The 16258-nt window shown below is 42.4% G+C and overlaps 1 protein-coding gene across 16 annotated transcripts in view; it reads right to left on the reverse strand.

Annotated features, from left to right (window-relative positions):
• The window catches only part of UNC13B (unc-13 homolog B), a 181206-nt gene that overhangs the window by 25863 nt on the left and 139085 nt on the right, over positions 1 to 16258 (reverse strand). For 10 of the 16 annotated variants that reach the window (XM_017746603.1, XM_017746600.1, XM_017746599.1 and 7 more), the window contains 7 exons: positions 15081 to 15207; positions 10375 to 10471; positions 9425 to 9568; positions 9201 to 9278; positions 8594 to 8671; positions 8017 to 8052; positions 1500 to 1588 (listed from right to left, as the gene is read on the reverse strand). In XM_017746603.1, the coding sequence (XP_017602092.1) occupies positions 1500 to 1588; positions 8017 to 8052; positions 8594 to 8671; positions 9201 to 9278; positions 9425 to 9568; positions 10375 to 10471; positions 15081 to 15207 (649 nt within the window). The remainder of the gene's footprint in view (positions 1 to 1499; positions 1589 to 8016; positions 8053 to 8593; positions 8672 to 9200; positions 9279 to 9424; positions 9569 to 10374; positions 10472 to 15080; positions 15208 to 16258) is intronic. The other 6 variants (XM_017746601.1, XM_017746605.1, XM_017746602.1 and 3 more) reach the window with 1 other exon arrangement.

A 16258-nucleotide genomic window follows, 5' to 3' on the forward strand; every position in this document is an offset into this window, starting at 1 on the left:
TCTGTGTCCGGACAAAATCCTCTCTCAGCACAAGGGTGGTGAGTCTCTCAGGATATGTGCTGCCTTCTCAGCAAATGCAATTATCTCACATAGATGAAGAGTTAAGATCTGCACTGTCAGGTGTGCACAGTGTTGAAGGAGCAACTGTTTACAGACTCTGCACAGAATCTTTTGGATATCGGTCTTATCTCCCCAGTTTATATCCTTTAGGACATCATGCTTATATAGTACACTGCAGCTCTGCTTTTCACCTCTGAGACTGTTAAGGAATAAATGAAGCACCTGAACCATCTGACTGCCTAAATCTCTGGCTGGGTCATCTCTCTAAAACACTCCCCAGTATGTATGCTGATACTGGATAATCTCTTTAATCATATTTGCAAATGCTAAGATTGTCCCCTAATTGTTTTGTAGCAGTGACACCATGGAGAAAATACTCAGATTAAAAAAAAATTCACCTCCCTAATCATTATTTCTCAGTCACCCTCCATCTAATTATGAACTTCATTGATTCCATTCAGTTACAGTCTGAGTCTTTCCATTTCTCGCTGTAGCATCTATTACTGGCAATAGGAACAGCTCACTTATCTCCCTGTTTAGCTTTGTGTGTTGAAATCCAGTCATTGACAAATCCCACCATGATTTTTTAGCCATAAGAACTGCATAAGTCAACCCTGGGAGGCCAACTTGGTACAATTTGCTCTGCCTTAACCATGTTCAAGCTACACTACGGCTCATGCCTGCACTAATCCTGTTATGCAGCACAACATGAAATGAATGGGGTTTGTAGTGACAAGTGGTTGTTTTCGAAGAACATTCAAGAGTTCTGTATTTTTAGATTTCGCTTAATTGACATCCTTTATAGTTCACTACAGAAGTCTTATAAAGTTAAGCACGTTTTTATCCTCAGGTAAATGGTAACATGATTTCCACGTCAACATGCAAAACCTAATTGCCATCAATTACTTCAGCAATACTTTAAAGAGCTCCTTGAAACACTAGGTAACATTTGCAGCAGTATTAGAACAAGTCAATCTCAAATTCCAAACCTGTTTCCTTCTTATTCCAGTATTCATTTAACAATCAGAAATCAGTCAGCTGTTTCATACATTTAGAGCACAATGTTTAAACAAGAATGTTGCTTCATAAACACTAAGCTGGAAACAGCTTTGCGAGCAGTAAAGGAGCAGGCAATTCTGTTACTGACAAGCACTACTTACTGAAAAAAAAAAAATCACTCTGTGTAATTCAAATACATTTCACAGTTGAGGGATCTCCATGTTACATTTCCAAGCAGAGAAATACAGAAGAGAAAAATGTTAATATTAAAAATGTTTCTCACTTCCCTAGATGGTCTCTGTATTTGAAAGGCCATGAATTAAGGACAAAAAGAAAAATATAATGCAGTTCACAGGAGTTTCTTTTCTTTCTTAACCTGACTGAATGAGGTTAGACAAAAGAAAGGAATGCACCAAGGACAAGGACCTTGTAATACTCACCTGTTACCAAACACTGCACTGAGCTCATCCAAAACATTGTTCAGCTTCACCTGGAGCTCTTTGAGATGGTCACTTGCTTCTGCATCCAACTGTGGATGAAAAAAAAAGCATTTAGTTTGAATCCAGAGGGCAGTCTACTGTCCTTTGCAGTGCTTCTCTTCACTGTTGAGGCTACACTTAATAAGCAGGTGAACTATGCCCACTGGACCCTGCCAGGTAGGATGCTCTCCTCCACTGCCTGCTGCTGCTGCTACAGAAGCTGTGAAATCATCAACAGGTACTTGCTTAAAAAGCAGCAAGTAATTTCCCCAGGCTCCTATCCCTTTCAGTATTGTTCCCGATGTTTGTAAAGTTGAGCAAGAAAGGGAATGTGAACTCCCTGTGGCCAAGAGTGTATCTAGGCTGAGAATCCATCAAGTAGTGGGCATTACCCTGGGCTCACAGGTAATTTCACCCCTCTGAGTCTAGAAGGATACAGGGCTTTTCAGACTGGTTGTTACTACTCATGCATTTCTCCGTGCACGATCTTGAAAGAAGCTGTTTCGCCTTTCACCCTGCTGTCAAATACTCCAGCTGAAGATTGACCCAGACACTGCTCTCAGAAGGTTGGGCCCCAGCTATTTTGAAAATCCGGCCACAGTATCATGGCAGGAGCTGTTTCGATCTTTTGTGGATCATTTTTGGAAAGTAAAATCTCAGCTACTGGTATTGAGCAAATGTAGCTCTACTCTCACATGGAACCAGACAGCTTTTTGTATGCAAGTGATCAGAGGAAAACAAAAAACAAGTGCCCCAAGCACTACATGAATGCTGCTGACACCTTGGCAAGTTCTGCAAGAAAGTGCTTCCTCCATTCTTATCAGTCCAAATCCACCTGTTTTAAATTGAACATGATTTATACTGTCTTGTATTCCAGATGCAGCCACCCCTCCAGCCTCAAAAAAGCCACTTCTGAGCAACATACCTGTGTGTACACATAGCAGCACTGAATGAATGCTTTCAGATCATTTGCTCATAAAAAGTAACTTGTAAAACAGATTTGCCTGTGTATGCAGGCAGACAAGATGTTTGTAAAACAAAAAGCTTCCTCTAAGGCAGAGCATCTATTTAGGGATGCAGTGAGCCAGGTACCAGTACAGTGGTTAAAAATCAGTTCAGATTTTTATGGTATATCCATCTATACAGGATTTGAACACGACAGGAGCCCCCACTTCTAAAATCAGTGCTGAAGCCCTCTTCATATTCCTTCAGCATCTGGCAGAGAAAGCCAAGCCTTAGGGGATTTGGAATCTGATCCGTTCATTTTCCTGTTGTAAGCTGGCATGGAAAATTGACTCTATTACACATTTGAACCTGTGCTAATGAAACTTCTGGATCAGAATTTTAAAAGTAATTAAAGTAAGAACCAACAACCAAGCAAATGATGATTACTTAGGCCTTGTAACTTTAAGCATTGCTGCCTCCGATTATTTTTCCCTTATTAAAGTAAATTTCTTTTCCTATTATCTTTACAACACCTCTTGCTCTATGACAGCAGAAGGAAGCTAATGTCATGCCAATCAGCATTCATTCTACCTACAAGCCAAGCGTATAGGTAACAAAATAAAAACAGCATTTGGTGTTGGTGGTTTCTCTTGCCCCTATACCAATCCTTCCCTCCTACTTCGTAAAGGCACAATGAGTCACAAGCTGTCTGATTTGCTCTCTACAATTAATGGTACCGAATTGCCCTCTGATTTCAGTCATTTCTGACAGATTTGAGGTAGGACCAGTTCATGACTCATGAAAACATTCCAACTAACTTCTTTTCCAGTCAGAAAAAAAAAAAAAAGACAGAAGAATTTCGCACAAGACAATTATTCTTTACAATTTACTTCTACTTCTCTGTAAGTTATCAGATGCACAGTCTAGAGGATATTTGAGGTCAGGAGGAACAACTTGTTGGCCTGGTTCATGAATGATGCAACCAGTGATTTATTTTACTGTGAGGTGGCCTGGAGAGCTCACTGGTTACCTCTAAGCTTTCCCTCACTGCTGTATTTTACTGCGAACTGATCTTCCTCATAGCAGACGCACTGCTGTCCCACTACTGCAAGAAGAGACAGCTGGAACAATGCTTTGCCAGGGGGATGAGCTCCATTATCTGTGGTAAGGAACTCTCACTCCTCCAGAACATCAGCTCACAACTCTCTGGACACAACTGGCAAGACAGCTGCCCAGGCTTAACTTTGAGGTGCCCAGCCTCATCCTCAGGAAGCCAAACCCTGGTGGTAAGCATTCTGGTTCAGCATCCCCAAAGCCCCTTGTCACACTAGAAAAGCTGTTGTTTTCTGAGCAACTGCTATGAGGGAAGAAGGACTCCACATAACACATTACTGATGGTTAATACTTAGGTATTGGCCTGCTCTGGCTCGAAAGCAAGTTTTGGGGAATTACCTGAGTGTGATTTAAGTTCATTAGGAAGGTGCTGGTAGGTGTGTACTGCCATTTCCCACGCATAAATCACATGCCAGTAACAGAGTACTGCAGCATCTGGTATTAACTGCAAATGTGGCCAGTATGGTGAAGCACTGATAAGAGTGCTCAAATGAACCCACAATGGTGTTGCTGTTGCTGCTCACTCAATGAATTTTAAGCGTATCAGCTATCACTGATAGCAGGAAATGCTACTTGGACTGCACGATAAATTTGGCTGGTATAGCAGAAAACAGGATTAGACAGCTGGGTCACTGCCACATGTCACATCCACACCATTTCTCTCAGCAGGCTTATGATCTCCATTCTGTGGGTGTATCAGAGATAATTCAGAGGAAGAATGAAAAGTTCTCTGTGCAAAACATGGGACAGTGAAGTGGCTTCTGATCTCTGAGCAAATGTTCCAATTCCAGAGGAAATAATGGCTGGCACAGACACAGTTCTGTGTCTGAGGCTTAATGTGTGATGCTGAAAACTGAGGTGCAAAGAGGGAAAGCTAATCCCATATTTAAATTTCAGGGGAGAAATCAAGTCTCTGTTAATTTTCTGAAAATATTTGGGACTTGGCATTTGAAAGAATCTTGGCCTCAAAGTCTCATCTAGGGGTTCCATTTAGGGCTGGAACCTCAAATTCTCTGCTAATCTGAATGGTGGCATTTATACTGAAGTGCTATTAACTTGAATTTAGGATGATCTTCTCCTCCTTTCCTCATGCATGAAACAGAACCCCCGACTCTAAGAATCCAAGTTTTCCAAAAGACTTAATTAGTTCTTCTTTGGTTTCCACACACACTGGTGAAGCATGAGTGGCCAGAACTGGAAGGCTTTTCTGTAGGTGGTGTAGGTGGAGAGACATGACTCTTGCCTTCTAGAAAGCTCAAGATGTTAATCAATTCACACCTAAAAGGCAGAGACACTGTGAAATCATCAGGTCTGATCTGGCATATCAGTAGCTAAAGAATTATGCCCTGATACTATATTTTAGCTTTATGAAAGTTATGGAGTTCATCTGACTCCAGTTTGAAGCTGCTGGCTTTTGTTCTGCCTCCCTCTACCAGCCCCTGGGAGCTCAGCAGATCCAACCCCCCTTTAAGGACTCACTTGCACTGAATTTTCGGGCATCTCCCCACTTTCCTACAGGATTCAAGAGTAAGGAACATGGAGTACTGAATCCAAACAATAGCTGCCAACTTCCCAAATACTAGGGTGGCCTTAGCTCTGGCATGTGGGATGCTAAAGAGCAGCAAACAGTAGATACCACAAATCCTTTGAGAACATTCCTATTTAAGTCTTGGCTGTTTCTAAGCTGTCCCGCAATTTGTTATTCAGGTGGCTAACTTTGGATTTAAAATGTGGGCTAACCCTGGCTAAGCATTAAGAGGAGAGTTTCCTGAAGCTTTAATTGTGCAGATTAGCTTGAAACCGAAGGCATGAAAATTGTATGATGACAATACGCTGCTACTCAGCAGCTAATTCCTTGGGTTCCCTAGGCAGTGCTCGTATTTGATACTCACCTCACATGCTTCCCTTGGGGAAAAAAGGTATAGAAATGTTTTAAACTACTCTTCCACACTACATCTAGATTCCAGAAGTGTGCAATGCAGTATAGCACCTTTTAATTTCACTCCCATGAGTTCATTACTCGTGAAAAGCTAAGCAAAATAATGGATTGCAGGCTGAAGTCTGCTGGAAAACCACAGAGGTGGGTAGAAAATACAAGTCATGTTTGGTTTTATTAGGAAAAGTAATGAATGAACAAATAGGGCTAAATTCAGGCAAACACTAGCACTGAATGTGTGTAGTCCACCCTAGCAGAGAGCTAAATTATAATCTCCATTCTGCTGGTGTATTGGAGATGATTCAGAGGAATCAAATGTTTCAAAAGGTATTCATGTACCCAGTTTTTATCCAGGACTCACCCCCCATTTCACTGTTCATTATACTTTTAATGCTATCTGCCACTTCATAAACACTGCCCTTCCAAAACATGCTTTAGGGATGTCTGAGAATACGCCTGGGTCATGATGAAGCTGTTTTGATCCCATGAGATCAATACAGCTTAGAAGGGAAATAAAAGTATTAATTATATTCCTAAAAATTATTTAAGGTATTTTTCTCTGCGTATGCATGTGTGTTTATGTATTTGTGCGTATATATATGTTTGCCCTGAGTTCTCAAGCACAGACCCAAGGGAATCCCTCCAGAGCTCTCTAAAGCTCATTGTTTCTAACTAGTAATATTCAGAGACCACATGATGTTGACACATTAAACTCAGAGATGCTGGGCAATTTTTGCCCTGTTTTGAGTACTACAGTTCAGAAAATAATACGAAAAGTGAGGGGAAAAGACACCATAACTCACTGGGGGCAGTGGGTGGAGGAGAAAGTAAAGAAAGGCACTATATCCAGGAGCCCAATCTCAATAAATAGTACTGGGCAAGCACTTCTGCTCCATGTTATGACACTATACTGCAGGGTGACCACAGGTGAGCCCTGTCCATTCATTTCCCTTGCTGCAAAAGGGAATAAATGACCTGGATTTCCCTAGGGATGTGCTCTGGACCCACTGGCAAAGACCACCAGGTAGCAGCAGTATTTCAGAGCTTTCCAGAGTTGTGCAGTGCTACAGCTACAGCTGTAGATGGAGATGGATCTGGGAATCAGAAGCAGATGAAGCCACAAGCACACAGTAACTGAAACCAGTCCCCGAGGTCTGGCTGCATATATGCCACAAGTAACAATGCCACAGGAACAATGGAATATTTGGTACCTGGCTCTCAAAAACACCTTTAAGAACACAAGAAGTTGAACAGTTCAAGAACAGGGCATACCACTGTGCTAGTTTCTTACATTCCCAAGGAGGCAGTTCCTTTGTCGATAGTCAGGATAATGCTTACTTTTGTGCAAGCTTCCGTGTCATGTGTAGATGAATATAGAACAAATCTGCCACAGAAAGTAAGAACTGTCCCTCCGAAAGGAGGATAAACCCCACAGATGCATTTCCAGGAAGTTCTATTTTCAAAGCTGTTGTCTCACCTATTTGTTACTCAATAGTCAGGTTTGATCTGCAGCAGAAAGACTACTCAAACTAGGACAAGACCTTGTTTACTCTAGCAAAACAGGGAACCTGGCAGGTTTCGAGTCAAGAAGCAATGTACTATACAGTCACCAAGTGGGAAACCCCTGGGGACAGCAGATAATGCAAGCACCTAACACAACACTTATTTCTGGTGATCAGTGGCAGCCCTATGAAGTGCAGTAAGGAGCATTTGAAAAGAAAATGAAAAAAAAATCACTTCCAAAAACCAGCTTCCTAGTGTGCTTGTCACACTTCTTCCTGTGTGTTTTACTACTCACTGCCTGGGTTTTTCTCCCCTTTCAGTCTTTTGTTTCCACAGTACAGGGGAAATAGTGGGTTCATTACCCCATTTTTACCTTAGCTACACCTCCCGTGGAAGGTTTTAAAGGGCAAAATGCAGAGAAGAGATCTAGGCTAGGGAAAGTAGCCAACAACCTCAAGAAACACCTTTTTTCTCCACTTAAATTTTCAGTATCAGGGGATATTTTCAATTTGAAACATAGGGAAACCCTACTTAATAGCTACCACTATGGAAAACAGTAGCAAATTGATTCCTTAAGGGAAATGAAATGCACAGGCATTAAAGTTTTATACGCCACTTCACAAACATTTCATCACAAGTTCATTTTTTCCCAAAAATGAGCATTTAGCTACTGCTGCTATTACAGCAGAAAGCATATAATGCTAGTTCTTGATGCAGGGCTCAGAAACTAGGATTACTGAGGTGACATGTGAAAGAATGACAGCAGTTTTCCTTGCCTCATGGGGCAAATCTATTTGTCAAGATTTCTGTCACTTCATAGAGTTCTGCCACTGAGCAAAAGCAAGATTTAGGAAAGCAATACAGGCAAAAACTGAGCTGTCCATCAGCAAAGCTGATTTTCCTCTTGGCATACAGGTCATAGCACAGGTTCTATCACAACACAACCAAAGAAAATGCACTTGAAAATAATTTTTTCCTAACATCAGCATCAGCAGGCTTTTCTTCATCTTCCTGAATCTTGAAAAGCAATGAAAAAAGAAGAGAAAAAAAAAAAAAAGAAGATACATATATTACATCAAAACAGACAAAGTGATCTGGAGGAGTAAAACATTATTTCTGTAAAAATTACCATCTCATAACAAATGGACACATCTTAATATCCCTCGAAACATGACTAGAGAACTCATTTGCATGTCTGTAATCTATTAGATATTGGACATTTCATGCTAAAGGCACTGCTCCACATTTATATGCCATATAAAATGATTCAATGTCCACAGCTCTGAGAACTCCACCAGCCACGCCCACATGAGCACAACAGGCAATCCTTCCTTTCCTTTCCTATGCTATTCTGTGCTCCAAAACATTTCCTCCTGCTTTTTATGAGAGATTTATCTGGGAAGCCTTCAGTCATGGCTGTCTCCTCACACTTACAGTGCCAGGTGTCACAAGGCTCTCCTCATGACTGCAGTCTTCAAGAACCAGTATGATGCAAACAACCCAGTAACAACAGTGCAGAAGGAATGAGGAATAACACTCATTCTCTGAGCTCTCTTACCTCTTTACCACCCATAGCTTCAAACATCTTCTCCAGCTGCACCCGCAGTTGTTGGATGTTGTTCATCAGGATGCAGGGCTGAAGGGACAAAAGCAGGTTATTGTCACTGCTCAGGATGCCAACACATTGTCACCAGTGGGAGACCTTGCATCTCAACACCCTTCCCAAGCACCACCAGATTCGAGAGTTACAAAGGAGGCAGAGAATGTACATATTTCAGCATTCAAACATTAAAAAAGGTCAGTTTTTCTCCAGCTTGAAATGGTATGGTCAGTTGCCAGTTCCAGAACACCCAGATGAGCAGATCTCTCTAAGTACCAGATCTACAGAGTAATCTGGACCCACTCTTATTATTTTAAATCACACAACACAGGCAGTGTGGAAGTTAATTTCAAGGGGACCTGGTAGCATATCATCTGCACATCATCCTCAGGACCTATTCTTATTTTAGGTCCAATCCAGAATTCAAACTGCAAAAGCATACAAATGATAAAAACAATACTGACAACATTTACATCATCACCACGGTCAGGTGCAATGTGAGACTGGTTTCATCAGGACAAATATGTGATTCTTTGAGGGAAAAGAGAAGCTCAGCATAACTCACCAGTTTCTCCTTGGAACAGTAGGACTCAAAGCTCTTGGAGAGTATGTCAGCATACTGCATCAGCACTTTACCAATAGTCTGTGAAGACAAGATGTGAGCACTGTTACTTCCTCTGTTACTGTCCTCTACCACTGCAGGAGAACTCCAGGAAACAGAACAAAAAGAATCATACTGTTTTACACCCTATTAAGAAAAGATAAATATCTGGATGCTGAGGGTATTACCTTAGCAAACCTCCTATTGTAGTGAGCAACAATGACAGGGTCTGGGCACTCCAGCTTCTTAATGATCTCAAAGCTCTGGTTGAGCTGGGTGAACACATCCACCACTGAGCAAGAGAACAGAGCGTGCTCCGATGTTTGCTGGAACTAAAACAGAAGTACAAAGAGTCACTGTCAAATGGAAAGATCTGAAATATAGCCACATTGCATGGGTGTTTCCATCATCTGTCGTGTTGAAGGCAGGGTAACTTTACCAAAACCTACATCTTCCTCAGAATTAGTCAAAAACTCTTCAAAAGCCCTAGAGGAGCTAAATAGCCTTTTTTGGTTGGATTATAAATTTACTGTCCTTCACTAACTATGATCGTGACAAGCACCAGGGAAATGTACCATGATGTTGAGATCCTTAATGCAGTGCATGGTTTGCCTGTCAGCTAATGAGGAAAGAAGGAGAGAGTAAAGAGCTATTTTAATTTTTTTTTAGATTTAGCTGTTAAAGAGAATGTTTGCATGAGTATCACAGTCTACAGTGCCAACAGTCACTGAATAACAGGAAAGCTCTTCCCTCCATTGGCAATACTCAGCAAATTAAGAGTAAGATTGGTCTCTCACTGGATTAAGGTCACATTCTCACTGCATGACTAAGTACATGCAAAGTGCCTCAATTTTCAATTTCAATTACTACTCCCAAACAGAGACAGCTGAGAGAGCACCAAGCCACTGGCTGACAGATTAACAGCAGCAAAACATACAAAAATGAATGATATGCACCTTGCTGTTAAAAAGTTCTCTGTGACCTATAAAGTACTAAAATAAACGAGTTTCCCAAGTGTTTAGCAAGCAAGAAGGACCACATCCTCCATTTGTATGACAGCTGAATTTATAGTGTTTTATTTGGTTCTGTGCACTGAATGATGCAGCACCAAGCTGTGCATTCAGAGTGGCCTACATACCCCATCTTTCTTATCTCTCTCCAGAGCACCATGCAGGAAATCTAAGGAAACATCTTCATTTTCATCCAGCCACTGCATCACAAACTGCTCAAACCACCTGCAGGGGAGGAAAGACAGCAAGTTACAGCAGGAAGAGGAGCACCGTAACCCCAGCAAGCCTTGTGAAAGCTGTCAGATGTCTGAATGCTGCTGTCTGTGTGTGCAGTCAAAGTTCCCAAATATACTTGCACCTGTACATAAGCTACAGGTGCACAGGGCCTGTACCATCACCTGGGCTGGTTCTGAGCTGTTCTTGTCCCTCTTCCTGTCTTTTCTCTTCTTGGTACCTTCCCCTTTCCCCGCCCTTGAGAGCCACCTTGAACTTTGCTTCACCTCAAAGCACTTTGTAGTTTCTTTCCCTTCCATCTGCGTGCCAGAGAGCACAAGGGAGGCCTCCACACCCACAGGCACCTGTCCTGCCGCTCAGCTGGGTGTACCAAATAGGCAGTGTGAGAATAGGCAAGCTGAGAAGCAGCTTCAGTGATGGGATCTGACAGCTGGTCCCTCTGTCCTCTTCTGTGAGGGACACACACAGTACAAAAGGGGGGGTGGTGTTTTCACTGCCTGTGTTTAATCAATAACATAGCACTTACAGCCTTATTTAAATGTCTGTCTAGGCTTTGTTGCATGCAAGTGCCAACACAGCACAGCTGAAGCAAATCTTAATTTCAAATATTACTAAACAGCATTCACAAACAAAAGAAGTGTCCATGTGTAATTTAGTCCATACAAAAGATTATTATATGAGCAGTACAGAGTACAGCTTTCTCTACACAGGCAGCTGTGTTCATAGAGATTGTGCTAATTGTGGGCTGAGTTTGCAAAGAACATGAAAGCATGTGCCAGACATGAGAGGGAGATCAAGAGCAAATTCACAGGCAGAGCATACTAGATAGCCTTAAATAATCTCTACACTTTGAAATATAAAGCACATCAGTGCTAATATTGGAAATTGTAACTGACACAGTGTTAAAATGCCAAAAGCAACCTGTCCATGCAGCCCTATTTATTATAGACAGCAGCAGTGGAACACTGTCACAGACATATGGACTTCCTGTATTCTAGAAGAATTCCTTTTGAATGGCACTTCAGGCTCCTAAAAGTCAGCATATGTTGAAGTCTGCTGCAAGTTTCTCAAGCTTTCAACGTTTTCTTTTAAGCTGCAATAGTGTATTTTAAACAGCTCAAGCCTTAGAAAGGAACTCAGGCAGTTAACAGGGAAGCAACTATACATCTTCCACCTGTTTCACAGTTACCAGGCTGTGAGTTGCTGACTGCTTCACATGTCACAGGTCAGAATGCAGGGAGGATTACTTGCTCGTGCTAGAAGACACAGTTTTCACTCTGAGAAGCAGAGCAGCTTCCTGATTATCATTCACCCTTAGTTATTGCACCACATTCACAAGAAAGGGCCATTTGCTGTTGAGAACACTGCCCATTTTTATGGATACCGTATGTTGCTACACAAAATCAAGTGCCTAGGTATACCTAACTGTCTTTGCCAAATTGTCTAAGCAAAGGGGGAAAAGAAAACGGCACTGCTGGGCGGGTGGGAGTGGTGTATTTGCTCTCCCTCTCATAAAAAAAAGCATTACCTTCAGGAAGGGGTTTACTATGAGTGTTGAATGAACGACTTAGTTCAGGAAATTACGCAAGTACATCTGCAGAGCCAGCCTCAACTTTGTCCTTTGGCTGACAAAAAAAACCTGAGAGATGCAAATAACTTACAAATACTTCCAGTCCATGTGTACATTCAGGGCCAAACTATGCTTTGAGCTGTAACACAAACCTAAGCTATCTTAGGCCAAAAACCCCTGACAGTGTTTTACTATCAGGTCTTGGACTGCCGAGCAAGTCAGGGGGACTCTGAGGACTACAAAGGCAACAAATCCAGAACAATACGCAAAATTATTTAGCACAGAAACGAACAAAAATAATCTGATTTCATAGGGAAAATAGCTTCAAAATGTTGTTATATGGCAAATATCTTCTCCCTCATCTGCTTCAATTATCTGTCAGGAAGCAAACTCTGCAATGACTCACACACCAGCACACACGGCAGCGGCTCATGGTGCTGCTTCAGAGATGTTCTGTGCTCACAGGGGTCAGCACAGCCTGGCTCCAGACAGCACAGCCAGACTCTCCAAACAAGGTCTGCACAGAATACACTTCAGTCCTGCCTGCTGGGAAAGGCAGTGGTGCTTCAGGACTACATATAAGTTCATCTCTGTTGGCTGCACAACAATGAGGTAACACAAAAGGCTACCGTTTCAGCTTGGCCATGAGCCTGGCTCCCTCAGCGTCACACTTTGCAGGTGGATTAATCTTGTTCATTTCCTGTCAGTATCTAAGGAACAATCTCTGGGCCTTGGCAAAAGCTGAGGCAAGAAGGCAGGCGGGGTTCCAATGAGTAAAAGAATAAATACTGCGTTCGATGAAGAGAGCCAGAATATGCCAACAGGATCTCAAAGGAAGGAGTATCTTCCCCCACCAGAGAGGACATAGGCTCCAGTACAGCTACAATGCTACCTGCATGCTAAGATCAGTACTTAAACAAAACATAGAACACCTATTTACACACCTAAAAAGCTGGGTTTTTTCAGGAACTGTCACTTCACAGCTTTTAGCTGGCAGAGAGGATGTTTTGAAGATTCACTCCCAGTTACATAGCTACTTCCATTTCAGAAAATGCTTCTGAGTTTCAGAAAATAAAGGGAGTATAAAAACTTCAGCTTCAATACTTTGGACCCTGCACTTTGTTCAATTACATCTCAAGGCTACCAGGAACACGGTTTCTCATAGTTTATAAACAGGAAAAGTGAATTTGTGGATAGCCTTCTGTCTGATAAGTAGACAGACAACCCAACCGCTGTCTGGACAGCAGCAATTTAGTTTCACCTAATGAGTTTACCAATGTGCAAATCTGATGCGGTGACTCCTTTGTTTAAGGAAGTTTTGAGGCTAAAAATACTGGTGATGAAGCAAATCAAAGGACAATTCATATCAAGGGAGTATTTTGTGACAGGTGAAGGTTACGGTTGAGATAATCATCGCCTATGTCTGACAATGTGGCTTTTGTACTGAAACACAAGGGTGAACTAACAAAGCCAGTGGCTGCAAATGCACATGAGAACTGAAGCTCTACCACAAAGGCCAGCAGAGCAGAACAGACTGCAGAACAAAACTGAGCATCATTATCCTGATTACACAGGAGAAGAAGAGAAATTAAGAATATCTGATGGCTTGCATGAGACTGCCCTGACTCAGAGGCGCAGCAAAGAGAACGGGGCTTCTGAGACTGTCACTGCACAGCACCCTGCTCACTGAGTTTATGCCTCTTGCTGACCTGATTTGTTAATCAAGGCCCACAGCTCACACCGAGCAATTATGCCCAACTGCCTCAAGTCCCATTAGTATGCAGCTAGCACCACGCTTGAGGGACTGCATGCATGACAGCATGGCAAGAGAATTCAAAGTACCAAACTGGAAACAGAGTCCAGGAAAAATGTGTTTGTCAAGAGGGGCACAGTGCTGCTTTTAGACAGCACTGAACAGTCATGTACAGGGTGGGAACAGCAGCATGGGACACAATGCTGAGGGTGCCTGCAGACTGACCAGTGGCCCACTGGAAGCATCCCCTGTCAGCAATATCTCTGAACAGAAGAAAAAAAAAGAGGTTGCTGTCAACACAGCGCATGAGAGCTGCAGCACAGCCTGCAATGCAAGGCATGGTCTAGATGAAACATCAATATTTAAGGCCAAGTATTCTATGACACAAATAATTTGGAAAGAGGTGAGTAAACCTCACTTAGATGGAAAGCTAGGAACAAACAAGAACCAGCAGAAGGCCACGAAGAGACACAAACAAAGCATTTTACTCTTGCAAAGCAGGAACAATTTATTCTCTATGCGCAGCCTATAACAAGCTCAAACTGAAGCAACAAAGATTTGGAGGGGGTGAAAAGGAGAGTGCATGTTAAATCTCCAAAACCTAGTGGAGGGTTAACAGTGAAGCACATGAAAAAAGGAGCTGTGCAGCAACCATCACTGAAAGCTTTGGAAAACCAGTTAAAGCACTGGTCAGACCCAGGATACCTGTTCCTGCATGAGGCAAGTGTGGGACTCTAGCTACAGCATTATCTCCAGGTTGCTCAGACAACCTTTTGGTCTCATACATCTTCTCCAGGTCTGAAATCTATCGTTGCTCTTTTACAGTTAAAAGTTGCAAACAATTGCTTAGAGCTCAAGAGCGACAGCTTATCTCATGCTTCCAACTAAACCACCCAGTCTTACTAAGAAAGAGAAAACATTATCTTTACTTACAAATCCTGTAATGTATATACACATTAAGCATATCTGTAGGCATACATCATCTATTCAAGAACTGCTCACACTGCAGGCACAGAGTAGCTTAAAGTCTGTCCATGCTATTGCTAAGGCTTTCGAAATGTTGGGACGTATTGTGCAATAATGGACTGACTTGGGTGAAGGGCAGTGTCACAGAACACTAGAGGGGACAAACATGCACATAAAGACAGAAAATCAGGAGGTAAGAAATGATGTATCTCAAAGGCAGCCACAGGAGAACCAAATGGCCCACCCTAACCCCAAGGTAACAGAAGGAGGCAAATAGTGGAGATTTACTACAGGAGGCATAAAACACTCACGCTGGATATTCAGGCACTTTTCCCTTGAAGGCAGGCAGATCACGAACGTATTCATTGTACAACCACTTCACTTTGAAGTGTAAATTCATATAGTCTGCACTTTTACACAGTCTGTGTTTCTCATGCTCTGTAAGGAAGGGAAAAATAGCAGTTAGGTCTGAATTCACCACTGTCACCACACCAGGCACAGGAAGAACTTCTAAAGCATGACTGCAGAGTATAAGGGTGTTGAGGATGAAGCACCTATAGAGCCACAAAATATTCACAACACAGGATTTTGGCAGCAGGCAGGAGCTCTTGGAGATTGGGACCACTGGGGCTCTGGAGTTTTTTCTGTAGCTCCAATTAATACTTCCATTTGTTGAACATTTTTTTCTTGTCAAAGCAATAAAAACAGAGCACTCTCTCATGGCCTTTTCATTTAACATATCACAGTTGAGACTCCATCTTTGCAGGAGAAAAATCAAAGCGAGCAAATCTGTTCATTCTTGGATATAAACAAAGGCAATACCAACATGTTACACTACATCCCCTATGAGACAAGAGTAGAAAGCACCAAGAGCTTGACAGTGTGACTCAAGCAAGATCAAATGAGCTACATAGGAACTGAAGCCTTCCCTGCTCCCATTTGAAGAAATTAATGATATTTCTCGGGAGACAAGGCAGGGTCTGCTGCTGAGCTTCTTCCTCCTGCCAGGATTCCTTATGTTTTTGTACCCAAGCAACGCTGGGAAAATGCAGTTTGTCCCTGTATAATGCCAATACCTCCCTCCACAACACAACCGTTCCCACACACCTACACCACTAAAGCACTGGCCATAATCAGACTGGTGTTTCCGCAGAGAATCATCTCCACAGACCACTGTTCCCCTTCCTTATCAGGAGAAATGTATGGTCCATGTCTTCACCCTCAAGGCCCTCCACAGCCTACATCCACACTACCATCTTTCAGCAATTGACTCCCACCTCTGATCAGCCCACAATTCTATATTTAAAATACTTGTTAAGTTCTCCCAAAAGCAGCTCAACGCTTTCTGCCAAGCCACGCCTTGTGCTTACACAGGCAGCTCCTTCTACTGCACTGCTTTTCTTCAAAATCCTCCTTGAAGAGATTAAAATTAATTCCTTTTTCACAATATGACGACTCAGCGGCTGGCTTTTGCCTGCACTGTGCCTCT

This window comes from Corvus brachyrhynchos, unplaced genomic scaffold (genome assembly GCF_000691975.1).
Source record: "Corvus brachyrhynchos isolate BGI_N302 unplaced genomic scaffold, ASM69197v1 scaffold139, whole genome shotgun sequence".
NCBI classification, from domain to species: domain Eukaryota; kingdom Metazoa; phylum Chordata; class Aves; order Passeriformes; family Corvidae; genus Corvus; species Corvus brachyrhynchos.